Genomic DNA, 27715 nt, shown 5'->3' with positions numbered 1-27715 from the left:
CTGGTTTCTTGCCTTAATTCTTCAAGGTTCTTGCTTTGGCCCAAGATTGGCTTGAGATGCTGGAAATTTTTAAATCACCCAGTTGAGATAATTCTTTGTGCTACATCACCCCATCCCACAATACTTCTTTGCATTGTTACTTAATTCTTATCTACTTAGTGGATTTGTGGATGTTAGAAACATAATTGGAGCTCTTTTCTGAAAGCTAAATGTGGAGAGTGTAACGACCTAGAAGGACAGTACCGAGTAGTCCCGGGAGCTGTAACTTGTCTCAGGGTGATAGCGAGAGGCCCGCTTTTCACTGGCTCCAATTACAGACCGTCCTTGACTTAGGGTGAGGTGCGTCCTGGTAAACGCATCATAGGTTACAAATATCATAAGTCACAGATACATGTAATACACTTCGGAACCTCATCGCTTATTCTGGTCCACCTTAGACCTGCTCAGAGCACTCCTCAGCCTCCATTTGGAAAAAAAAATAGCCTAGCACAAAGCCTGTCTTGTAGTGCTGAATATCTCATGTAGCCTATTGGATTCTGTATTCAGAGTGGAAGGCAGACTGGCTCTGTGGGTTTGGAGGGTATGGACGGTTCCTGTGTGAGTTATTCACCCTCATGATCCCATGTTGAATGGGGCTGTGGCCCGTCATCACAGGAGAGGGTCTTTTTTTTTTTTTTTTAATTGCAGTTTACTTGGTTTACAATGTTGTGTTGGTTTCAGGGGTACAGCACAGTGATACATACACACATATGTATATACACACACATGAAAAATATATACATGCATGTATGGAGAAGGGAATGGCTACCCACTCCAGTATTCTTGCCTAAGAATTCTATGGACAGAGGAGCCTGATAGGCTCCAGACTATGGGATTGCAAGAGTTGGACACAACTGAACAACTAACACACACATATACATACATATATATATTCATCTTCAGATTTTTTCCATTAAAAGTTATGGCAAGATATTGGATATGTAAGTACCCTGTGCGATACAGTAGGACCTTGTTGTTTATCTGCTTTATATATAGTAGTGTGCATATGTTAATCCCAGCCTCCTAATCTGTCTCCCCTTGCCCCGCCCTCCCCCACCTCACCTTCCGTTTTGGTAACCATGAATTTGTTCTCTACATCTGTGGGTCTGGTTCTGGTTTGTATGTAAGCTCATTTGTATTGTTCTTTACGATCCCACCTGTAAGTGATACCACGTGGTATTTGTCTGTCTCTGTCTGACTGACGTCACTTGGTGTGATCATCTCTACGTTCATCCATGTCACTGCAGGTGAAGTTATTTCATTCTTTCTCTGGCAGAGTAGTGTTCCTCTATATATATGCGCCGCATCTGCTTTGTCCATTCATTTTCCCATGGACGTTTAGGTTGTGAATAGTGCTGCTGGGAACACAGGGGTGCCTGTATCTTTCTGAATTAGTTTTCTCTGGATGTGCCCAGGAGTGGGGTTGCTGGATCATATGATGGTTCTATGTTTAGCTTTTTAAGGAACCTTCAAATGGTTTTCCATAGTGACTGCACCAATGTATTGTATATTCCCACCAACAATGTAAGAGGGTTCCCTTTTCTCCACACCCTCTCTGGCATTTTATTATTTGTAGACTTTTAAATGATGGCCATTCTGACTGGTGTGAGATGATTGTAGCTTTGATTTGCATTTCTGTAATAATTAGCAATGTTGAGCATCTTTTCATGTGCTGGTTGGCCATCTGTATATCTTTTTGGGAGATATGTCTATATAGGTTGTCTGCATACAAGAGAGTATCTTACTGTATATTGCTAGCCCAGAAAAAGATCAAAATTCAAAATTTGAAGTATGGTTTCTACTGAACATATATTGCTTTTATACTATCATAAAGTTGAGAAATCATAGGTTACATCCTAAGTTGGGGGCTGCCTCTACCTCTCAACAAACAGCCCCTTGGATGTTCTTCTAAGGTGAATGCAATTTGCTGAGGAGTCTGAATGAAGGAGAACTGAGCCAGTACCAGAGTAAATGAAGCTGTTCTCACCATACCGGGGAGCCTGGGGGGAGGTGAGGAGAAGGAAGGAAACTGGTATTCATTGAGCTTTAGCTGTCTGCTCACACAGACCCCCTGATCTGACTAACGGCAGCTGAGTATCTGGTCTTGGACACTTGACCGTGAGCTGTCTTCTTTTGCTCCTGATTTTTTTTGGTTCCTGTGAATACAAATATGGGTGCATATGTACATATACTTGGATGTTCCAAAAAGTAGAGGGGCAAAGAAGGCAAGAGGACGTGGGAGCTTTTGGGTGGGTAAGAGTAGGAAGAAAGTGGAAGAGAATGTGAATGCTGCTTGTCAAAGAGGGCAGGTGCTTGTGGTTTCCATAGCAACTACAGAATGCCAGCCGAGTCTCAATTTCACGTTTATGTTACCCTTAAAAAAAAAAAAAAAAAGCAAGTGCTTGTCATTTTCCTGGGTGTTCTCTGTTACTGCTATAGACAGATCTTTGAGGAGTTTTTGCCATTAGAAAAGTTGACGCCTAAATGCAGAAACAGGTGCTATTAATTGGTAATTGTGGAGAAGGCAATGGCAACCCATTCCAGTACTCTTGCCTGGAAAATCCCATGGACAGAGGAGCCTGGTAGGCTGCAGTCCATGGGGTCGCTAAGAGTCAGACACGACTGAGCAACTTCACTTTCACTTTTCATTTTCATGTATTGGAGAAGGTAATGGCAACCCACTCCAGTATTCTTGGAGTGGAGAATCCCAGGGATGGGGGAGCCTGGTGGGCTGCCGTCTATGGGGTCGTACAGAGTCGGACACGACTGAAGCGACTTAGCAGCAGCAGCAGCAGGGACTTCCTTGGTGGTCCAGTGGTTAAGACTTATCCTTCCAATGCAGCTTCCCTGGTTGGGGAGCTAAGGTCTCACATGCTGCGTGGTCAAAAAGCCAAAACATAAAGTAGAAGCAATATTGTAATAAATTCAATAAAGACTTTAAAATGGTCCACATTTTAAAAAAAACTTAAAAAAATAGGTAATTGCTAGTATGTTGTTGTTCTTCGTTGCTTTTGCCAGTGCCTTGTGGGCAATTTTTATATAGTATGTTTTAGGCCCACCGATTGGGAATTGGCATACAGAATATTAAGTTCAGTCTGATCCAAATTAAAATACTGATACTCCAAGCTATGTAATTTTGCTTGGTATATGAGTTGAAGGAAATAAGAGTAGTTTGGCCCTGTGTGACTACCTACCTCTAAAGTTTATCTTTTGAATGAATTTTCTACTGCTGTGTAATAAATTGCCCTAAACTTAGCCGCTTGAAACAACAGACATTCATAATCATCCAGCTTCTGGAATGTGGGAACAGCCTGGCTGGGTGCTGTTTTCAGAGTCTCTGCCGAGGTTGTGGTCACTGCCCCAGGGTGGGGCACTCACATGGCTGCTGGGTGGAGGCCTCAGACCTTACCACGTGGCCGCCCCACAGGACTCTTCACAACATGGGAGCTCACTTTCTCCTGGGAGCAGGTGGTCTGAGAGGGAAAGGGAGGATGATCAGGCTGGAAAGTGTGGTATCCTGGTACCTAATCTGGGCGTACACCATGGCTTCTGCCAGCACACGGACCAGCCTGGTGCATTGTGGGAGTGGACTGCCCTGCGGAAGCTTAAGGACCGTTAGCATTCTTGGACACGAGCTACCACAGCTTCTTTTTAAAGGTTTTGTTTCATGTGCTTCCTGAAGTCTGTACCACAGGAGATTAAAATGCAGCTGGATTACTATTCTAGAACTTTTAATGTTATACTTGAAACTTTATGTTCTTTCTTCTGGTCCTTCATTGTCAGATGCTAGGATTAATTAGCTAAATATTCAGTAGCTTTGGAAATTAGAAACTAAAATCTTGCTAGTCCCTAAACCAAATGGAACAGCTGAGTATTTTTTTTAACCCTAAAACAAATTGGTTAAAAATGATTGCCAAAATGATCTCCTTGATGAACAGCATAAAATTAGTCATTAATCATCTGTGTATTTTAAAACATAAAACTCACTGGCAAAGTTGCTGAAAAAGTCTCAGAGAACCTGGGTGATAGGTACAAGGCTGTTTATTAAACACTTCTTCCTACCCTTATGTATGTGTGAAACTTTCCACAGTAAAAAGTTTGTTTTTTTTTAAAGGTGGGGAGGGAAGAGGCATAATCACAAGAAAAAGTGCTTATAGAGCCCTGACACTAAGACCAATAAATAAACTGTGGCATTCGGGGGTTGGGGGGGGGGGCGTGGAAAAAGCCACTCTTCCAGTTACCTTAATCTTCGGACAATGTTTGCCTAGCAGTTCTTCATTTCTCTTTGAAACCCCATGGTTGCTCTGCTCAATCGTGTTCAGCTCTTTGTGACCCCAGGGACTGTAGCCAGCTAGATTCTTCTGTCCATGGAATTTTCCAGGCAAGAACACTGGAGCGGGTTGCCATTTCCTCCTCTTAGGGAATTTTTCCCGACCCAGGGGTTGAACTCGTATCTCCTTCATTCACAGGCGGATTCTTTACCTACTGAGCCATCTGGGAAGCCTAACACATTTTAATTATCCACCTGGAGAGAAGGGCCTTATTCTTTTAGTTTCTCAGTGAAATCTTTCTGGGTTGTCTGTATGTGGAGACAAGGATTTAGGGACCCTGAGCCAGAAGCCTGAGTCAATGATCGGCAGATTTTTCCTGTCTCTAAAAATTCTATGATTCTAATACTTCCATGTGACAAATATCCTTTGACTCAAGCATATTTATAACAAGAAGCTTCATAAATCATGTTAAATTGTAATTTCAGAAAATGAAGTCCTCTGAGAATTGCCTTTGTTCATTCCAACCCAGTTCAAGGCTGCTAAGAGTCACCAGGAGGCAGACTGGAGAAGTCAGCACAATTTGCCTTTCCTTTCTTCCTGTTTTTGGCCCCTTTCCCATCCGCTGCCCTAATTTATGAGCTAGTATCTTCGTCTCCTCTTATCCTGCCTCTCCCATCATCCCCCTCCTTCCTCCCACCCCCTTCCGCTAGTAAAAACAGGAAAAGATCTGTGGCCAGTCATTCACTGTGCATGAGTTGATCCCATCGTAGGGATGGATTTCAGCCAGAGGGGTACCTCTGCTCACCCTCGCATATTAAGCCTTTTTAAAATCTCAAATTATATATATTCGTTCATTAACTGTGCCATTTTTTAACTCCTAAAAGGGTTCTACACCCAATTTCAATGTGGGTTGTGTGTGGGGTCACATCACCGAGGAATTCTCTGACCCCAGTGGGGTGTCCTGCAGATCAACTCACGCGTGACACTCGCTACCCAGAGGCAGCATCAGATACCACAAGTCAAGGACTCAGTCCCACAGGACTGGCCCCATTTCAGACACTAGTCACAGGTCCAGGCTGTGTATCTGCCCAACCGCCTACAACTTGGAGGTACCCACAGCACCCTGACTGGATTTCACATGCCAGTCACAAGCCCAGTCATCATCTGTACTCCTGACCCACTGGCTAACGACTACAGGGTCTCAAAACCCTCTGCTTGTGTTCAGTTAATTTGCTGAAGCGGCCCACAGAACTCAGCAAACCCGTTTAATCACTAAATTACCACTTTATCACAGAGGATGTTAGCAAGTATGACTCAGCAGCCAAGTGAAGAGGTTCACAGGACAGGGTCCTCTTGGAGTTTGGAGGCTCCCATGGTCACTTGCTCCGCCACCTGGAAACTTCCTGACCTCACCTATTGGGTTTTTATGGAGGTCCCATTCCATAAGCATGGCTCATCACATCATCAGCTGCTGGTGGTGGATTCAGCCTCCAACCCCCCTCTCCAGCCCCCCCCAGAAATCGGGGTGGGGCTGAAGGTTCCAACCATCTTTGCAAGGTCAGTTCCCCTGGTGTCCTGAGGAGGAGCCCCAAAATCAGCTTGTAGGTGTGCCAGTTGTGGTCATAAGGGACTTGTTGTGAGCAATGAGGCGACCATTTCACCTTTATACCTCTGAGTTGGTTTCCGGAACTGAGGACAGGACCAGACATAACGACAGATGCTCCCCCTGCTCTCGTCACTCAGGAAATTCCATGAGTCGGAGCTGTGAGCCAGGAACTGTGGACACAGACCAACTACACATGAGCATGGGTTTCCCTGGTGGCCCGTTGGTAAAGAATCTGCCTGCAAGGCAGGAGACCCAGGTTCAGTCCTGGGTCAGGGAGATCCCCTGGAGAAGGGAATGGCAACCCACTCCAGTATTCTTCCCTAGAAAAATTCTGTGTCTAGTGAGCTACAAACCATGGGGTCGCAAAGAGTTGTATACCACTGAGTGACTAACACTTTCACACATGAGCACTTTAATTAGGTCATGTGAATGACCGAATATATATCCTTTATAACTCGCAATATCATAGCCTCCAAAGTAGTTCTAAAGTCTGGTCACCTTTCCCGTGACCACTGCCATTCCCTCCGGCCAGGCCTGCTGGCTCCACCCTGCCCCTCCTCATCAGCTCTGGGCCCCTCTGCTTTTCTACCCTATAGCTGCAAGGACCTCAGCAGGCAAGGCTAATTGTGCCACCCATTTGCTTGTAACACTTGGAAGGCTTTTCTGCGTTCTTGGCAGAAGGTCTAATATCTCTAAACTGCTGAGCTCCTGGTCCCACTGTGCTCTCCAGCTTCATCTCCTGCCAGGCTCCGCCTCGTCTCTTCTGCAGGCAGCGCCGAGGGTCTTCCTTCAGTTTCCTGACAGTGCTGTGTTTCTTCTTGCTTCCCGTCCTTCTCAAAGCAGGATGAGAAGGGGAGAGTGTATGGGAGGGATCCTGCAGGGCAGCGCTTGGCAGGCCCTGCGAACTGGAAGGAGGCACACCAGCTGGAAGGTGCCTCCGGGTCTTGGGGGCCTGGTGGGTGGAGAGTTTGGATTTCATTCACACTGAGCCATTGAAGGGCCTAGACACACGTTCACCTGTGGGGCTTTTGTTTACAGCAGGGACTGTGTGGAGAAGATGCTGCGGAGGGCTGAAGTGGCGATGAGAGGCCAGCTGGGAGGTTGTGACTGGCCAGTGGTTGGTGGGCGGGCGGGACTGTGGCAGAGGAGGTGGAGGAAGCAGGTGGCTTTGGAGGTGAAGTCAATAGAGCTGGTCGTGAATTGAGTTGGGGAAGGAACAAGGGGAATCAAAGGTGACTCATGTATTGGCTTTAGTGATGAGACCTGGATATGACTGGATATGGGGAACCATGGAGGAGGAGTAGGTTTTAACATGGCAGGGAATCAAGAGTTGTACTTTGGGAATGTTAAGTTTGAGATTCTTGGGAGAGGCAGTACAAGGCAGAGGGGAGTGAGTGAGTCTGGAGGTCAGGAGAGCACTCTGGCCCGGGTTCTGAGAGTTGGGGGCTGCTGATGAAGCTGCTGAGACAAATGGGATCCCCGAGGGGAGAGTCTAGAGAGGTGAGGGGGAGCCTGAGCTCTGGGGGCAGCTAACACTAGGAAGCCAGGTAGGGAAGGAGCACCTGGAGGAGCCTCTGCCGGAGGAGCAGCAGCTGCCGTGAGAGGTGCAGGGTGCAGAGGCCCGAGGGGGATGGAGAGGGGTCTGTGGGTGGTCCACCAGGGGCCTTCCCCTTCTGGGCACAGTTTTATTCCACTTGCTACAGCTTAATTTAAAAGAACTGGAGAGTATTGGAGAGGAGGAAGGAGTGCTTTGATTGGAGTTTGCAACATGGAGTTTATTGGTGACCTTGATGGGACGGGTCTCCTTGAAGCTGTGCCGGGGCGGATTAGGAGGGATTTCGTACACGAAGGTGTGAGGGAAGAAACACTGGGCTCTGCTGTTCAGAGTGGGGTCTGTGGCGGGAGCAGCATCTGGGGGGGCAGCAGTGCAGAAGCCTGGGCTCCACCCCAGACCTGCTGCCTCCGATGTGCCTTTGAACAAGACTCCCTGGCAGTTTGCCTGAGAGGCAGCGGTCCAGACACCAGGCCTACGGAGAGCTTGTGTCACTGCCTAGAGGGACAGGTGGGGACCACGGGGGTGTTTAGGATGCAGGTTAAACAGAATGTGTCTGTGTGCTGTTGGAGGGGACCCCGTAGGGAGTAAAGGCTGATTAAGGACGCGGAAGAAAGAGGATGAATGACGGCAGAGTGACGGCAGAATGATGTTCTTGGGCGTGGGGGTGGGGGGCAGCACAGTGTCCGAAATCTGCGTGCAAGGCTGGCCTCTGCTGAGAGCAGGAGGTGAGGAGGGAGTGGGCACAGGCGCTGGTGCTTGTAGATTTGGAGGTGGGCCGTGAGGCAGGTGTGTTCCATGGCCTCTGCCTGGGGAAATAAGGTCAGGTCGCTGGTGGAGCGCTGGCGTGGGGAGGGCCTGGGGAGCCTCACAGGGAGATTTCTGGGCATGTGGCGTGAACGCTGGCTCCTGGTGTGTGGTGACGCGTCCCAAGGCTGGCCGCGTGACTTGCTTTCCCACCCCAGCAGCATTTGCACACCAGGCGCGGGTGCTGGAAAGCGTCGTGAGCTGGGGAGGGAGGAGACCGTGTTTGCAGCGGGACTTGGGGCCTCAAGCCGGGAAAGAGGAGAACGGGCCCCCAGCGGGGTGGGGCACCTGGGAAGGTGCAGGAGTCCAGCGGGCCCGAGTTCAGAGGCGGGGGTGGCAGCAGGCAGGCACGTGAGCCGGTGAGCTAGTAGGTAGAGGCTGGGGCCGGACGGTTAGAGGAGAGGACACTGATGATGGTGATGCCCGGCCGTGGGTAGCTTCGGCTCCTTGGCCAATTTCTCTCTCAAGACTTTTCTAGAATATCAGAGGGGTATTCCGAAAGCAAAGTGCTTACTGAGAGCCAGGTATCGTGATAGGTGTTTTCTCGTTTTTTTCATAATGACCTTGAGGATACAGATCTCCTGTGTATTTTATGCATTAGACTGAGGCTGAAAAAGGTGACTTAACCAAGCTCATTAACTGCCTTGGGGCAGGCTTCAGACCTCAAGCTGAGCAGTTTTTTCCTCCTGATCCACACTGCAGTTGGTATATAGCTACAACAACAAACAACAAAAAGACAATTGTGGTAAAATATACATAAAAATTACCATTTTAACAATTTTTAAGTGTATAGTTCAGTGGCACTAAGTACATTCATATTATTGTACAGTCATCAACAGTATTCTTTCTCCTAAACATTTCTGTCATCCCTTTCTGAAACTTCAGTTCAGTTGCTCAGTCGTGTCCGACTCTTTGCAACCCCATGAATCGCAGCACGCCAGGTCTCCCTGTCCATCACCAACTCCCGGAGTTTACTCAAACTCATGTCCATTGAATCGGTGATGCCATCCAACCATCTCATCCTCTGTTGTCCACTTCTCCTCCTGCCCTCAATCTTTCCCAGCATCAGGGTCTTTTCCAATGACTCAGTTCTTTGCATCAGGTGGCCAAAGTATTGGAGTTTCATCTTCAACATCAGTCCTTCCAATGAACACCCAGGACTGATCTCCTTCAGGATGGACTGGTTGGATCTCCTTGCAGTCCAGGGGACTCTCAAGAGTCTTCTCCAACACCACAGTTCAAAAGCATCAATTCTTTGGTGCTCAGCTTTCTTTATAGTCCAACTCACATCCATAAATGACCACTGGAAAAACCACAGCCTTGACTTGTGCCCATTAAACGCTCACCCCCTCCTCCCTGGCCCCTAGTCTGGCCCCCACTAGTCTCCTTTTCATTTCGGTGACCCTGACTGTCCCAGGGACTGTGCATTTCCTCCCAGGTGTTTGCTTCAGAACTTGTACTCTTGCCTGTGCATTTCTGTCTCGTTGAGCTTCCTGATCCATCAGTCCCAGGATTTCACACCACATTTGGGGTCTCTCTTGCCCACCCCAGTCCACTCATGGAGCCACACAGTGTTGGGCTCAGCGTGGGGACCCCGAGGCAGGACAGTGGGCAGCTGTTCCCAGCCCTGCACTGACCTGTTCAGTGGCCTTCCGGGTCACACAGCTCTGCTTGTGTGCATGTGATGTGCCAGCAGATGATGCAGCAGTGGGAACGGTGGTAGCATACCTTTAAACAGGGTCTTAATTGGGTACATCATTCAGGACAGGGCCATGTGTGCTAGTTCCAGACTTGATATTCAGCCATCAGGGAGTGAAGTGGCTTTCGTGACTCCTTTGCCGGTAGAAGAAATTTATGTCTGTCTAAATAGGTGGCCTTCATCAAGGCCCAGATTTTACTGGGAGTGAGGGTCTCGTAGGAGAGGACTTTATTTCAGACGTAATTACACATTCTTTAAAAAAAAACCAGAGCTTGAAAATTACCTCGCCTTGTTCCTTGTTTTGCTTGTAGGTCACGAACGTCGCCCTTTAAGGAATTAACTTTTCAGATCTTACTAGTTACCACTTGTCCTTTTGAGGACTCTTAACCCAGATGGAGAACTTGCCTTTTTTCAATCCACCAAGGACTGAGCGTCTCCTAAGTGTCAGGCACACGGCAGCTGACCCAGGAGGAAAACACTGTTCATCTCAGTGCAGCTGTGGGTGGTGGTGGTGGGCCTGGGAGCCCACTCGGACTGGGAGGGTCAGCTACACTGGGGCCTGGGGTCCAGGGAGGTGGGTGGTGGAGGAGATATTCACGTGGACCTTTCATCAAGAGGAAGGAATAACCTGTGCCCAGAGGTACAGACCAGAGGCTTACAAGGAGCAACTCAGAGCTTTCTGGTGGTTTTGTTTTAGTCAATTCAGTTTGTTTTTATTTAGTTTTGTTTGTTTGCCACCCCCCCCCGCCCTGCCCCCAACTGCCTTAGGCAGGAGAACAGATTAGAGATATGCTTTAGGCAACAGAAACACCTAAAAGAAATTTCCTTAGGTGTAGGGGAGCACTAATTTGTTTTGCAGACCTAATTCCAGGAAAAAGAAAAAAAAAAAAAACTGCAAAAAATTGGAAAGGAACTTAGATCATTGAATTCAACTTCCTTATTTTCATAGAAATGGAAACTGAGTCTATCTGTATGAGAAGATAAAAATATTCTGTTCCCCGGTGCTAATGGCTGTAGCAGCCACACACAGGGAGGGGACACAGAATTTCCTTCTCTGAATCAGTCCATGTGGGAAAGGCTGAGACTACAGAAAGACTCAGACTTCAGTTGTTTCCTGCCAGGATTATCACTCCTGGAATCCCTGTATCATGAAAAGCAATAAGACAGTACAAACTTACCAACCAGAGAGGTCCAGTCTGAGCATCTTCATTCGCCGGAAAGATTTACTGGAGGCTGAGCAGTGGCCCTTATGAATCTGTGGTTGTAGAGACCCTTGGCTGGGTGACCAGCAGTCCCTGGAGCTCAGAGCCACTGTCCTGCTGTTCCCGTCACCTGACCATCCAGGTTCAGTTGTCCCCTGCAGGGACCCTGGCTCCCTTCTAAGAGGCAAAGTCATATAAGAGATGGCCAGTCAGAAAGGTCACTGCCAGTCAGATAGCAATCAAGTGACCATAAATCCTCATTTAAAGCAGTGGGTGAAATGATGAGATTCCTATAAAAACTAGGTGCTCTAATTTTTAGAGTATCTCTGGTATAATTGTATGGAGTTTGCATATTGGATTAAAACACCCAACCACTGAGGCTACAGGTTTTTGTTTACGTGTAGACTTGTCAAATGAATGAACTTACTTTACCTGGGGCTGGAATCTGTTTTGTGGGTATCTCATCAGTAATAACAGCAGTCTCAGAATAAGCTCAAAGAGACTGAAATAACAGCCTTAAGAGATTAAAAATTTTTAGTGGCAGCTTCTCAAACCTGAGACAATATATTAGTATTATTCATTTGTCAACCTTTGTTTTTAAAATAAGGAAGTAGTGGCTTACAGTTTTTAGGCTTTTGACTATAAGTATCAGAAATAAGATATGGATGAATCCCCAAATGTCATATATATGCCATGTGCTAGATTTCATGCTGACCATAATTACGTAGCGTGAGCCGCTCAGTCATGTTCGACGCTTTTCAATGCCATGGACTGTAACCCACCAGGCTCCTCTGTCCATAGGGATTCTCCAGGCAAGAATACTGGAGTGGGTTGCCATTTCCTTCTCCCATGATGACCGTAGTTTGGGTAAAATTCATGTTATTTAGGTTGCAGCATGCTTTCTTTGATGATAAAGGGAAATACCCCTACAGTGGCGGGATATGAGGGGGAAAACACAGCCCTGGGGCCAGCCTCATGGAGCTTCACCTGTAGTGGGATAAACAGCAAAAAACAAGGAAGTAGAAAAAAAAAAAAAGGAACTGCAGGCTGCAGTCAGGGCGACGAAAGATGTAAAGAGCAGAAGTGGGGGCTGTGAGGTCCGGGAGGCCTCTCTGAGCACATGAGGTGTCTGTGGAAAACCACAGGAGGAGGCATCGGGTCTGAGCATTGACGGCGAGGGATCTGGGGGTGGGGGCTGCTGCGGTGGTTGGGGGGACCAGCAGCAGAGAAAGTTTGGATCCCAGAGTTGCTGTCTGGGTCCCTGGAGCGAGCTCTGTTCCTGAACATCAGCTCTGTGAGCCAATTCAAGACTTTTTGCTTAAGCTGCTTTCACCTGGGGGCATCTGTCATCGTGGACAAGAGTCCTGACATACAGGGGCAGAGTGTTGGGATTCCCTGGAAGCTCCTTCAGCGGAGCTGATGTTGGAGTTCATGCTTTATTCCTTCGGGAGGAAGTGTTCTTGTGTATTTTCCCCTGACCCTGCCTGGATCTGTTCTGGACTTGAGTTGTTTGTACACTTCCAAGCTCTGTGTGCTGTCCCCTGGAGCCTTGGGCAAGAAGGGACAGAAATGCCAGGTAGGCAGCCTCACGCCACAGAGGGCTTTTTTTCCTTCTGATTGAGGCATAATTGATTTACCTTGTCATGTTAGTTTCAGGTGTACAACAGAGTGATTCGGGTGTGTGTGTGTGTTCTTTTGAAGATTCTTTTCCATTATAGATGATTGCAGGATATTGAGTTGAGTTCCCTTGTGCTGGAACAGTAGGTCCTTGTTCGTTACCTGTTTTATGGATAGTAGTGTATATATGTTAACCCCAAACTCCTCACTTACGCCTCCCCCGCTTTCCCAGAGGAGGGTATACTGGGAGGGTGCTCAGAACATGAAGCCACAGGAAGGAGCAGGGGATGTGCAGGGCTCAGGCCTGGCTGGAGCCGCCACCCCGGCTGCTGCTGGGACTGGCCGGTGTTTCTCGCCGTGTGCGGCTCTGTCCCTCTTTCTTGCTGTAGATCAGCTTCTGCTACTTGGCCAAAAGGACAGCTGTCAGTTTGTGAAACTGAGTGGCCTGCAGACATGCTTTGTTTGCTCACAGTGCTTTTAAAAATAGATTTGAGTTACTAACGTTGAAAAAAGGACATTGCATATAAAAACGCAGATTTCTGGTGCCTCATAAAAAATCGGATGACTGACATTCCCAAACCCCAGCTGGGAGACTGCCCTCCTTTTGGAAGGAGCAGTGCAGGGTTTGAAGGGCCTCAGTGGGTCCTGCTTCTCTCCCACCTCTGCCCCAGGGCTCCTCTGCCAGCTGCAGCCGCCATGGACCCAGCCTTCTCAGCCTCCCAGCCAGACTTGGGTCAGGCGCCCTCCTTGGAATCAGCTTCTCCCCCAGGCTGGGGCCAGATACTAACACGGAGACCTTATCTCCCTCAGCCCTGTCCTCCTGGAATAGCCATGAGGATGGTGGAGGGGAGCTGTCTCTAGAAAAGGATGTAGGCAGACAGTACTTTAATTGTGTATGTTGTGTGTTACGTAGTGAAATCTTCTTAAAATTCATTTTACCACATGTACTTTTGCCATGTACACACACACACACACACACACACACACACACACATGTGTATATATACACACACACATTCCTGTAATAGTTTGCATCTGCTAACCCCAAACTTGCAGTCCAGCTTTCTCCCTCTCCCCACCACGGCAACCTGTGAGTCTGTTTCTCTTTTGTAGTTAGGTTCATTTATGCCATATTTTAGATTCCACGTATAAGTGATATTATATGGTATCTGCCTTTTTCATTTAGTATGATAATCTCTACTTGCATCCATGTTGCTGCAGATGGCATTATTTTGCTTTTTATGGCTGAGTAGTATTCCATTGTATGTGTGCACCATCTTCTTTGTCCACTCATCTGCTAAGGGACGTTTAGATTGCTTCCATGTCTTGGCTATCATGAACAGTGCTGCCGTGAACATAGGGGCTGCATGGATTGTTTCAAATCAAAGTTTTGCTGGGATATACGCCCAGGGCCAGGACTGCTGGATCACATGGTAGCTCTGTCTATAGACTTTTAAGGGACCTCCATACTAGCTGCATCTGTTTGCATCCCCACCACCAGTACAGGGGGCTTCCCTTTCTGCACACCCTCTCTAGCATTTATGTTCGTAGAGTTTTTGATGACGGTTGTTTTGACCTGTGTAAGGTGGTATCTCATGTAGTTTTGACTTGCATTTTTCTGATAATTAGTGACACTGAGCATCTTTTCATGTGCCTTAGTGTGTCTTCTTTGCAGAAATGTCTATTAAGATCTTTTGCACATTTTTTGATTGGGTTGTTCATTGTTGTTGTTGAGTTGTATGAGATGTTTGAATATTTTGGAGATTATGCAAAGGGCCTGCTATTCTTAATGTGTTATTGTAAGCAGTCCTCTGCTTTTTTATTTTGGAGGAGAGTTGGGAGAGCTTTGGAGAAGTTTAGTGGTTTATGGCAAGAAACAATAGCATGTGAAAGTACACATATGATTAATGTGTGTGATTAAGTGTGTGGTTTGACAACACTGCATCTGGAGACGTGCAGTCTTGCCGTAGACACGTTCTCCCACCACACGTGTCATATGCAAGATTTGAGTGTGTAAGCAAATCTTTACAATACTGCCCTGAATTGAATTTCTAGGTTTTGTTGAGAGAAGATGAAGCAATTTGTACTTTTTTCCCCCTCAATATAAAGATTGATAAGCAGACGATCATTAAGAAACTAAATAATTTAGTTCTGAGAGTGTATCCATCAAAAATTGAAACATGAATTGGAATTTATGATGTAACATGGCTTATCCATTTGTCTTTATGGATGATTTAAGGTAGGATTCCAAAATGTTGCTGTAAGTGCTAATAATGTTCCAGACCTGATTTAGTAAAAATTAAAATGTAGGTATTGACAGAATTTGATAAAGTATTAAAACACACGTTTCCTGGTTTGTCGAGTTTCTGTCTGTTCTTTCTTTTTTGGCCCTGCTGGGTCTCCAGGGGCTTCTCTTTACGGCACGTGGGCTGTCTCCTTGCGGTGTGTGGGCTTAGTTGTCCCACAGCCTGTGAGATCTTAAGTTCCCCACCCAGGGACTGAACCTATGTACCCTGCATTAGAAGGCGGATTCTCAACCACTGGACCACCAGGGAAGTCTCTTCTTCTCTATTCTAATTGTGAAAATTCAAGAAGGATTTTCCAAATCAGAATCACTTTGTTTCTTTAAATTTATTTCATTATTTGGAAGTGAGCATTTGTTCTAAACCTTCATGATTTTGCCCTATCCTTGGTAAACTTCTATACTTTCCCAAGACAGTCTTTTAAAAACTTTCTTTGTTATTTACTCAGGGATCCTCTATTTCTGTAGGCTTTACAACTGCAAAGTGAATATATGGAGATGATTATTAGTACTTGAATTTGAAGAACAGACGTTCAATAGACAAGTCTATGGTGAATAAGATTCTCTGGTTAGGTGGTGAATATGAAGAGGAAAAGAATTCATTTGATGGGCTGAATGAAAAACAAGATCATCTCTAGGGATGACATCGAAGAGCTGAGTGATGGTATTTCTCATCTCCACCAGGATACTAGAAAAACCAGGAAAATAATTTTGAATCAGTTTCTGAAAAGTGAATCTATTTTCTTAAGATAGCAATGAACCATGACCCTTGAAAAAACAAAAGTGGTAGCATACTGTTAACTGTGAGATTGTCAGCTAACAGTATTAGAAAGTAGGAATTCCAGGTCGGTTCCACCCAGATGAGTATTCTAGTTGTAGAATTTAAGGTGACAAATTGGCTCCAATCTTAGTTCATTCACTTGGTATTTAAATATGCTTTCTGTGATAGGTAATGGGTGATATTGCAGTAAACAACATACAGACTCTGTTCTCAAAGAAGTCAGCCTAATGGGAAGGTTTTCAATCTACGTGTGAACTGGAATCACCTGGACAGAGAGAACGTAGGTTTCTGTGTGCCTAATTTGGAATCTCTAGGGGAGTGGGACCCAGGCACCTATATTTTTGTCCTCATTATTTTAAAAAGCTGTTTAGTGTGGAAATTTTCAAATATAAACAAAAGGGCAAAGACTAATATAATGAACTACCTTGTGTTTATCAATCAGCTTCAACAGTTTCTGACCAATTTATGGCTAATCTTATTTCCTCTACATCCCTACTCACTCTCTTCCCATTGATAACTTTGAAACAAATTCCATATTCCATTTAGCTTCATTTGTAATGAAGTCACTTGAAATTTTTTTTAAAAAATAATAATTTCTTAGTATTATCCAATCCAGCCAAATGTTCAGAATTCTCTAGTCTTCTTATTGTGTGTGTGTGTTCAACTTGGGATCCAAATAGGTCCATATATTTTAATCAGCTGATATGACTCTTAGGTCTCATAATTTACAGGTTCCCTCTTCATCTTTTTTTCTTGCACTTTGTTGACAAAACTGGGTGGCTTATTGCATAGAGCTTCTACAGCTTCTGTGTTGCCGATGGCGTGTCTGTGGTATATTCAGCATGTTCATCTGTGTCCTGCACTTCCAGTAATTCAGTAGTTAGATTTAGAAGTTTTTTTTTTTTTTTTGAAAGACTACATCTTTCATGGTTATGTGTCTTTCTCAAAGTGTCAAGTTGTATCTTTTTTGTAATGTTAGCAGCCACTGATACTGAACTTCTTTTCCTTTTTTTGGCTGCATCACACAGCCTGTGAGATTTTAATTCCCTTTTCAGGGATCAAACCTGCACTCTTGTCAGTGAAAGCACAGAGTCCTAACCACTGGACCATCAGGGAATTCCCCCTGATACCTTGATTTCTTAACTCATGAAGAGTTGCAAAGTGGTGATATCCCAAATTTTATTGTTCTTGATTAGTTAGAATATTTTGTTAAGGGAATCTTCACTTCATCTATTATTTGGTACAGTTGGTATGAGAGAAGCAAGATACATTTTTAACTCTTTTCCTTTACCAGTTTTAAAAATAATGACTTGTTTACTAGTCCTCCAAAAGTGATGAATAAGGTGCTTTTTGGTATAATATCATTGTGAACAAACTAGATATGTTTCAATCTATTGCAGTTGTTATCTTTCTGATCTATAATTATTCATCTTTGACTCGTCTCTTCAGATTGGCTGCTGAGCATATATGTGTACATGTGCACATGTGTGCATTTAAAAATTATGATTTCTGTAGGTAACAGCATTTATTGCTAAACTATAATAAAACTCTCTGGGGAGGGCTGCTGCTTTACTTGCTTACCTTCTAGAGTCAGTGTTCACGACGTCACATTTGAGCCAATGTTTCCTGGACAGGTAGATGAGAAATGTACTTTTACTACAGAAAATTGTTTAAAATGTGTCCTCATTTTTATATTTTAGAGCTCTTCTCTTATCGTTCATTCATTCTTTATTCCTTCTCTGGGCATCTCTAGGTCTCTGATTCTCTGTAGGCCCTGGAGACACACACATGGACAAGATGCTACCTACCTCTCTGTCCAGGGAGTGTGTGTGAGACTGTTTACAGATTACCCGAAGTTTGTGTCATATCATTAAAAAGACAGTGATGTAGGGACTCAGCGCTGTCAATTCCTATTCCCACGCACACCCACATCTTCATTTTGTCACAATGATGTAATAATTTGTGTTAGATGTAATAATAGATGTTAGATGCTGAAAAATAGGATTTTCAGTGTTAATGGAAATGATGTTGCCTGCATAGACGGCATCACTGCACTCTTCTTTTTTCATTTTCAGCATTTACTGTCCCTGCCAAATCTATCTGTTTCCTGTGCTCCTTCATATCTGAGAATGCTGTTTCAGGGGGAGGGGCCTTCCTGAGCTAATTTAGATCAGGTCGTTCCTAATTTGGATTGTAACAGGAAGTGGTATGAACAGTTGGGAGTTGTCTCGACACTTAGAATAGTGCTGCTGACTAAAGTGCAGAGTCTGACCCATAAGTAATCAGTGGAGACACTCTGAGACCGTGCAAATATCCTGTTCCTCATCTCAGTCTCCCCTTTAGATTTAGCATCTACTAATGATTCTTGTGTGTCAGACTTTATTTTGGGGGGCTCCAAAATCACTGCAGATGGTGATTGCAGCCATGAAATTAAAAGACGCTTACTCCTCGGAAGGAAAGTTATGACCAACCTAGACAGCATATTAAAAAGCAGAGACATATCGCTTCTCGGCCTTTTGGCTAAGATCAAGTGTAGTATCTGTTCTTATCAGTTTAATATCTGATACGTCCTCTATCCGAGGACAATATATTAAATGGATTTTTGGAATTAGGAGTTGGAATAGGAGCTTGCTCCGTCCACTCCACGCATCGACCTGGTATTGCAGTACTTCCAGGAACGGTGCACCTCCCTTTGGGGGGAATAAACTTTGTCTCAAAAAAAAAAAAAAAAAAAAAAAAAGCTTACTTTGGGTCAGTGTCATGGTTCATGGTGTGGAGAGTTGGACTGTGAGGAAAGCTGAGCGCCGAAGAATTTGATGCTTTTGAACTGTGGTGTGGAGAAGACTCTTGAGAGTCCCTTGGACTGCAAGGAGATCCAACCAGTCCATCCTAAAGGAGATCAGTCCTGGGTGTTCATTGGAAGGACTGATGTTGAAGATGAAACTCCAATAGTTTGGCCACCTCATGCGAAGAGTTGACTCATTGGAAAAGACCCTGATGCTGGGAGGGATTGGGGGCAGAAGGAGAAGGGGACGACAGAGGATGAGATGGCTGGATGGCATCACCGACTCAATGGGCATGAGTTTGAGAAAACTCCGGGAGTTAGTGATGGCAGGGAGGCCTGGCATGCTGCGATTCATGGGGTCGCAAGGAGTTGGACACGACTGAGCGACTGAACTGACTGACTGAATGATTCTTGCCTGAATCAGTCTTTACTCTGATAGCTGCACAATGTTGATTTTTTGTTTTTTTTTTCCCACTTCCCCACCCCTATGTTTATTTGCCTGCTGTTGGCATTCTTCCCTAAGGGGGAGCCCTTCTGTCTCCCTGGTTTAATATTTTTTATAGGTGTGGATTCGTGAATTCCTCATTTTTTAGTGTCTGCTTTCCTTACTGCCCGTAATTATTTTGGTGCTTAAAGTGCCCCAGGTTTAGGATTCTCTCCCATTTTGATCATCTCAAGGATTAAAAACATGAATAATGTTCTGAGAGACTGAAATATTCTGATGGTGGCCTGTGAGTAACATCCAGGTCACTGTCTGCAGAAAAAGTGCTAAATGCAGTTCCTGGCACGTGTGGATGCTGGATCACTCGCTGTGCACGTTTGTGCGCCGTGTGACCCAGGACGCTGGAATTTTATGAGGACTGAGGAGTAAATTTGTTCCTGAATGTTCAAATTCTCATTTGATTTTTATGACAACCCTATGATACAGACAAGGTACTATATTTTTCATCTGGACTCTACCTACCAATTTGTTTTCTTCCAGCCTAAGAAAGACTTAGGACCGTGGTAGCCCAGGGGCCTGGGGTGCAGTAGAGACCACCCCGTCCTCATAACACACATCTGCACGGTTTATGTTTGTACATCATGATTTCCTTTCAGAATTTTACTTCTCAGATAAGTATGTGTCCTTGTACTTGAATCAACACTAAGTGGTAGTGAGCCCAGTCTAATACCAGTGTATCCTACAGAACATCACACAGGACAAGCGTTGCCCAGCGCTCTGCTTCCCTGCCAAGCCATCCAAATGACGGCGTCTTGACTTTCTGTGTGGGAGGGGACGTGTTCATTCTTACTGACCCACAGCCTTACAGTGAGGTTGGGTTGGGGGACCCACCCTGCAGTGGCGCCCTGTTTCTATAGGATATGTTCCTAAAGGCAGTGTTTTAGGTCCATTTGTAGACGAACAGGGCTTCGCAGGTGGCACTAGTGGTGAAAAATCTGCCTGCCAGTGTGGGAGACGAGAGTTGCAGGTTCGGTCCCTGGGTTGGGAAGGTGCCCTGGAGGAGGGCATGGCAACTCCACTCCAGTGTTCTTGCCTGGAGAACCCCAAGGACAGAGGCGCCGAATGGGCTACAGTCCATGGGGTCACAAGGAGTCGGACACGACTGAAGCGACAGCAGACGTGCGTGTGGATGAGCACTCTACCGTTTCGGATGCAACACCTGGCGCTTTCCTGCCTCACAGCTGCGCTTCATTGACACATGACATCCGGACCCCCACGACACCCCCTGCCTCCATTGTTTGGCACGTGCCCTCTGTTCCACGTGGGGAGCATGCTGAGTGAACTCAGACTCATGTCGAGCATTTCCCTATGTCACAGAGCTCATCACACTTTCCATCAGACCTTGGCCCATCTTTATCACTGCATGTGGGCAGTCCTGTCTCCATGCTCTACCTTCCCCTAGATTGAGTTTTCTAAGGGCAGAGATGCGTAGCTTAGCACAGAGTTATATGTTTTTTGGACAAAAAATGAAGCCTACTTTAGAGCTTCCCTGTTGGTGAGTAGAGACATAGTAAAGGGTGTCTGCTGGTGTGTTTCTCAAGTCCCCAGTAAAAGACCTCCTACGCTAAGGTGGGAACTTGCTAGGACTTGGTGTCATGGGTCCTGAAGGAAAGTCCGTGTTGTGGCTTTTGGGTACTGGCGACAAGCTCAGACAGTTAATGAAAAGAGATTAAGAGTTCCAGGAGAGGTATAATTGCTTTGTAAAAAACAGATGTCTGCTGGTTAGGGATGGCAGGTACTGAGGTCTGCAGCTTCCATGGAAACACGTGAGAAAGCCAAGTGGATTGATGGATGGGGAGAGGGATGCCCGGTGACTGGCTCTGCGATAAAGCAAAAGTAGCAACATGTTGACTGTAGAATCCAGGTGGTAAGAATATGGGTTCCCCATGCAATTCTTTCTACTTTTCTGAAAACTTGGAACTTTTCATAAAATGTTGGGGGAAAGGACTGCTGTGTTATTTTTTAAAAACACAATTATTGGTGAAGCTTATCTGTTATAAGCATGAATCATCAATGTGACCTTTCTGAGCCTCACTGCCGTGTTTTCTTCCTGGTGTTTCTCCTCCTTTGTAGCCACTTCCTTCAGGGCTCAGTTCTCCTGCAGAACTGAGGGTCACGTCCCCTGACCTTCTTCTCTGCTTTAGAAGTCCCTCCTCTGTACTTCTGTAGCCTCTGTGGCCACTTCTTCAATGCTCAGTTCTCCCGCAGAACTGAGGGTCATGTCCCCTCACCTTCTGCTCTGGTTTGGAAGTCCCTCCTCTGTACTTCTGCCAGAGAATCTGTCAGCCCACACTAGAATCATTCACTCAGCTTCCGTAACTAATCACTAGACTGAGTTTCTTGAGTGCAAAGGTGCTTCTGCAGTGCTTTTGGCACAAATAACAATAAGGAGATTCAGAATGACTCCAGGGACAGGAGTCTGGAGGGTTGGCATTGGCCATCTCCAGGTCAGGTCCAGGGCCGGGCACGTGGCTGATCCTCCGGCCTCTCCCGCTTCATGTCAGGCACTCACGGGTCATACAGACTGTATGGCCACCATGGTTATTTCAGCTCTTGAGCTCTGAGCACAGACACTTTGGCAATATCTGTGGATTTGTCAAACCAGTCCTTAGTCCATTTATTATGGTTTCTTCTAGAGAAATTGACTTTGTGTTTTGAAAATAACAGCTCAGAATTAGATGTCTACATGTGTTTGAAAGCACCCCTGCCTCTAATCTGGAAAAGGATTTCCCTATTTTCATACAACTATAATAATTCATGGAAGCAAGGTTCCTTCAGAGAAGTCATGTGGCAGGCTGGTGTTTTGGAGTCTCCAGCTTCAGGGACCGGCCTCAGCCCTGCAGTGGGTGACGGTCGTGGCTCAGAAATTCGGTCGAAAGCAGTTTCACCTCCTGAGCCTCTGGTGAGGCCTGCTTCTCATCCCACTTACCCTATTTTAGTTGCAATTCAAATGTGCTTAATTATCTAGTTAATTGCTTAGAGCACTTATTAAAAAGCGCATAATTGGAAAAGGGGGAATTGGGGCTTCCCTGGCAGTCCAGTGGCCACGGCTCCATGCTCCCGACACAGGGGGCCAGGGTCGGTCCCTGGTCCAGGGATCCCTAGAGGGATCCACTAGGGCACCACTCCTAGAGGTGCAAGGCCCCTGGTCCCATATGCCACAAGAAGACCTGGAGCAGCCAAATAAATATGATTTTTTTAAAAACGAAAAGGAGGAGAGGACTGAGGATCCAGCCTGAGGGGAGCAAGCAGACATGTGATCCCACCTGGAGCAGCCCAAGGTCGGTCACACGGCTGGTTTCCATAGAGATGGTGATCCTTACATCATCCAGAAACGTATGATTATGTTCAGTCTTCTCTGTTTAAGAAGACAGGTAGATATGATACATGAAAAATTGAATGAAAAACCTACATATATATGATCTTAGAAAGATTTTAAATACAGGAATATATGGATTAAAGTATAAGAATATGTTGATTAAAATACAAGCAGGAAATAATACCAATAATAGCGAATATCTCTGGATGACAGGATGTTTTTCTTTTTTAAAGATAGTTTTGTGTATTTTCTAAACTTTCTACTGACCATTGAAGGGGGTCAGGGTATGCCTCCCCCAGAGATGCCACTTTGACATGCTTATTTGAGCTGAAGGCAGTTGAAAAGTGACAGACACGAAGAAAAATTCTCTGCCTTCCCCTCTGTACCAGGAAGGGTGGGGTGATGCTTAATCACCCAGAGGTGGCACCATGCATTAGTCCCCCGTGTGTTTACCTTCCCCCATTTCCCACTCCTAGAGGTGCGAGGCCCCTGACCCTTGCCTTAGCACTTCCCTGCAGTACTCATTGTTTTTAGGTTCAGATGCTCTGGGAGCCCAAGTTCTAAGTGTCCCCTTGGAGTCACCACCGCTGAGCTCCGCTGTGTGTGCAAGATGCACCTGTCTGGTCTTTCCTCCTCGATCTCTCTCTCTTTAGTCTGATTTTCAGGGCCCCAGCCAGTGAACTAAGATGGGTTTGTTTTCCCCCCACTACATTTTTATTACTTTCTGTGGTAAATACTTTAAAAAAAAATACTGTAGGCATTCAGAATGATTCTCTTCAACTCCTGGCCTTTTGATAATGCAGCCCTCCTCACATTTTGGTTTTGTCTTTGTGAGAAATGATCAAGTACTACTGTTTATAATGGCTGTCTGTGAAGTCCTGCTTGTCACAGATGCCGGCTCTCCTGGGTGGTTAGTTTCTTAACTGTCTCATAGGATGGAGCTGTGGCCTCCTGTCTGGCCTTTGGTTGTAGGAATCCTGAGCTGTCTTCACTGCATGCTGTCCCTGCTCCTCAGGGGTTGTGTTTAGCCCCTTGACCAGCCTGGGGTTACTTTTTCTTTTACTTTCTGGCACTGGAGGAGTGCTGTGGTTATAGAGTGTCAGGGCACACTTTCCTCGGCCAGGGCTCAGGCAGACACACTTCCTTGTCATCCTCCCCTCCTGGTGCTGTAGGGGAGAATTTACTGTTCCCAGATATGTCTCTTTGGCATACTAGTGGTGGTTTTTCAGGAAACGACAGACATGGAAAAGCTTCCAAAAACCACATAGGAGCTAAACTTCTGTAGGAAACATTGACACTTATCAGGTACAGCTCCATTTGTAAGGGCGTCTCCGTCACTGTGCCAGGAAGAGGAGGATGATGGAATCTCTAGAATCTCTTATCAGTGAAGCAGGCAGGGTTTCAACCTGCATGACAACCTTAGCTTGTTTACTGGGCTTCCCTGGTAACCGCTTGAGCTGACTCTCCCCACCCTCACTCAACATCTTCCTTGGCCGTTTGAACAAGTGATTCAGTCTGTGTGGGTCTCCTAGGTCTATGTGTTACTAAACTTTGTTGGATTGTCTCTGTTAATCTGTCTCACATCACGTTTATTCTCAGACCAGTCAGAAGAACCTAGAAGGGCAGAGGGAACTTCTTCCATTCCTTCAGGGGTCTTGGCTTCTCAGTTCTGACTCCCACCTGGCATGGGCCTCTGGTCTCCAGGCCCTGTGCGGTGGTCGTTGCTCAGTCACCAGGTTGTGTCTGACTCTCTGTGACCCCATGGACTGCAGCACGCCAGGCTCCCCCGTCCTTCACTGTCTCCCAGAGTTTGTGCAAATTCATGGTCCATTGAGTTGATGATGATATCCAACCCTTCTCCTGCCTTCAATCTTTCCCAGCATCAGGGTCTTTTCCAGTGAATCAGCTCTTCCCATCAGGTGGCCAAAGTATTGGAACTTCAGCATCAGTCCTTCCAATGAATATTCAGGGTTGATTTCCATTAGGGTTGACTGATTTGACCCCCTTGCTGTCCAGGGGGCTCTCAAGAATCTTCTCCAGCACCACAGTTCAAAAGCATCAATTCTTCAGGGCTCAGCTTCTTTTATGGTCCAAACTCTCACATCCATACATGACTACTGGAAAAACCATAGCTTTGACTATACAGACAAGAGCAGCAGCCATCCAAAACTGTGGAAATATTAGCTCTTAGTGCTCTGATTTTTTTCTCCCCAGCTTGGGGATTTTTTACTTTCTACTGAGCTCCCCTGTGCATTTAATAGAAGTTCTCAACCTTGGCATCTACTGTCATTGCCTAGGAAGCATTTAGATGTTCCCAGGTAGCCCAGACCAAAATCAGAATCTCTGGGGATGTTTGTAAAGCTCCCCAGGGATTCCCTTTTGCCACCGAGGATGGGAACCACCGATTTAACATGATGTTTTATGTTACCCAATGATATGTGTGTTTAGACATATTTTATTTTTCTACTGGGGGTATTTTCAAATTACTTTGTCAGAAGCAGTTTTCCATCATGTCTAATTAGAAAAAAGAACTCTCTTACAATGAGATAGGAAGGAAGCCAGCTGTTAAGTTCCTCTTACATGCTAGGCTCAGTGCTTTGGTCTTTCACATGTGTTATCTCATTTAATACTCAGAAAAATCCTGTAGGGTGGGTGATGGTTTACTTGTGTTTGCAGATAAGAAAACTGGCTTGGAGAAAGTGAGTAACAAGCATCTGGGTCCACATCTCACAAATGACAGAACCAGACTTGGGCCCATGACATGCCCAAGCCCACACCCTTTTTCCTTATGCCTTGGCAGATGTGAAAGAGATTTTCCATACAGATCTTTCAAAATAAAAATTGGCACTTGGTTTATGTAGATCATATGGCAACTGTTTTTAGTTTTTAAAGGGGCCTTCATACTGTTTTCCATAGTGGCTGTGTCTTTTCACCACACGCTCTCCAGCTTTTATTGTTTGTAGATCTTTTGATGATGGCCATTCTGACCAGTGTGAGGTGGTATCTCATTGTAGTTTTGATTTGCATTTCTTTAATAATTAGTGATATTGAGCATTTTTTCCTTTGTCTATTGGCTGTCTGTATGTCTTCTTTGAAGATATGTCTGTTTAGGTCTTCTGCCCATTTTTTGGTTGGGTTATTTTTTTTTAAGATTTATTTATTCCTGGCTGCGCTGGGTCTTTGCTGCTGGGTGCAGGCTTTCTCTCAGGCTAGCTGTGGCGAGCAGGGTCTGTTCTCCAGTTGTGCGCAGGCTTCTCCTTGTGGCATCCTCGCTGGCTGTGGAGCACGGGCTCTCGGCTCTTGGGTCTCTGGTTGTGGCTCATGGGCTCAATGGTCCCACGACGTGTGGGATCATCCCAGACCAGGGATTGAACCTGTGTCCCCTGCCTTGGCAGGCAGATTCTGAGCCACTGGACCACCAGGGAAGTCCAGTTGGGTGGTTTTTTGATTTTCAGTTGTGTGAGCTGTTTCTATGTTTTGGAAATTAATTCCTTGTTGATTGCATCATTTGCAAATATTTTCTCCCATTCTGTAGGTTGTTTTTTTGTTTTGTTTATGATTTTCCTTTGCTGTGCAGAAGCTTTTAACTAGATCCCAAGTTTCAGGTATGTGTTAAATGTACTTGTTCAGAATACTTTCTCTTCCCACACCACCAAGGTTGCTCTGTTCTACATACTTCATCTCACTTCTGATGAGGCTAAACTGATTTTGAGTTAATAGACTAAACTTTAGTTCATCAGTGTAAATCAGTGTGGAGTAAAAAACCGAGTTTTCCTCCTTGTAACTGTCCTGTATCGTGAAGGGATGCTAATTATTAACAGCAGGTTTCCTCACCCTTTTCAGAGCCCCTCCTGGTCCCTGGAGCAGGCTGTGTGCGTGTGTGTGCTGGTGGTGGGGGGCGGGGGCGGGAGGATACAGAGGACAAGGCTGGGCCCCTGAGCAGTTCCCGGGGCACAGATGATGCGGGGTCACTGTCTGGTCCCTCCACGGGTCTGATGGTGGCCGTCCTCCCTGCCTCTCCGGTGATGGGGCGTCAGATGTGCACACACGCTTCTTGTCTGTGTCTCGCCTTCACTCTGCTCCTGGTCCATGACTCCGGAGTGGTTGGGGCTTTCTCTCTGCCTGCAGCCTGGATGAATGACTTCTCTGTTGGAGCATCTGGGTTAGGCTTTTACGGAGCGTGGCGTTTTCATCTGATTTCCTTCGGGTGGAAACCAAACCGCCTCTGAGTCTCTGTTTCTCTCCTTGGCAGCTCTTCCCCTGGGTCCTCCAGCCGCGTCTCGCAGAAAACCAGCAGGATGGCGGCCAACAAGAGTAAGAGCCAGAGCTCGCTGGCCCTCCACAAGGTGATCATGGTTGGCAGCGGAGGGGTCGGCAAGTCGGCCCTGACTCTGCAGTTCATGTACGACGAGGTAAGACATGCAGCGCACGCCGCCTCCCCGTCGGGCCTGCTGTTGCCCTGTCCCTCGTGTGCCTGCTCCCCCGCGCGCAGAGTCAGGGGTGAATTATGTTACAGTGGCGTCTGAACAGCTTTCCAGCAGGTTCTACCCAGGGGAAGCTCTGCGCTGCTGATGTAGGTGATCATTTCAGCTCTGGCACAGGGTGTTTGGGGTCCCTGCTCCCATTATTCCCAGGATTGAATTATGACAGGAGCATGGGGGCGCCTTTGCACAGGTGTATCCGAAGAGTGAGCCAGGCGCTTAGCTTTGTGACCGTCGATCCGGGGGACATACTGACAGCGAAAATTCATCTTTTCTCAAGTGGCAGACGTCACGTGCGCTCTTGTTGTCCCACTAGTCAGGGTAAAGTTCCACATTTCCATCACTTACTGAGAGTAATGGCTCTGGTGCAAGTCCAGTGTGACGACACAGGCTTGGTTCCTGTGGCAGCAAGTGTCTCTGCTTGGCGGCCAATTGCCAGTCCCGCAGCAGAGCCCCCAGACCAGAGTTTGAGCCGCGGGGCCTCTTGCCGGCCGTGTGTTTGCATGACACGTGCTTTCCAGAATTTGTGAGACAAGATACTGTCACCACAGTCAGTTAAGATCATCCTCTCCTTTCACTTGACTTTGACCCCCCGTCCAGCCCCCTCTAGTAGCATGGGGCTGGATGGCCATGACATTTTGGGATATGGCTGAGGGAAGTGAGATTAAGGATAAATACATCTAGCAGAGGACCAGTGATGCACATTTGTGTGGTTTGGTACCACTGGGCATGTGGTTGGGTTATCACCAGCT

At 46.2% G+C, this 27715-nt stretch overlaps 1 protein-coding gene and 1 non-coding gene across 5 annotated transcripts in view; both read left to right on the top strand.

Annotated features, from left to right (window-relative positions):
• Window positions 1-27715, top strand: part of RALB (RAS like proto-oncogene B) — a 70235-nt gene that overhangs the window by 27855 nt on the left and 14665 nt on the right. For all 4 annotated transcript variants that reach the window (XM_043487438.1, XM_043487437.1, XM_043487436.1 and 1 more), the window contains one exon: window positions 26735-26894. In XM_043487438.1, the coding sequence (XP_043343373.1) occupies window positions 26781-26894 (114 nt within the window). In that variant the 5' untranslated portion in view covers window positions 26735-26780. The remainder of the gene's footprint in view (window positions 1-26734; window positions 26895-27715) is intronic.
• On the top strand, window positions 18377-18567 carry LOC122454097. The gene has a single exon (XR_006273312.1). It is a non-coding gene; the product is annotated as a U2 spliceosomal RNA (small nuclear RNA).

Source organism: Cervus canadensis, chromosome 15, assembly GCF_019320065.1.
Source record: "Cervus canadensis isolate Bull #8, Minnesota chromosome 15, ASM1932006v1, whole genome shotgun sequence".
In the NCBI taxonomy this organism is placed as follows: Eukaryota; Metazoa; Chordata; class Mammalia; order Artiodactyla; family Cervidae; genus Cervus; species Cervus canadensis.
This window is presented reverse-complemented; position numbering and strand designations above follow the sequence as displayed.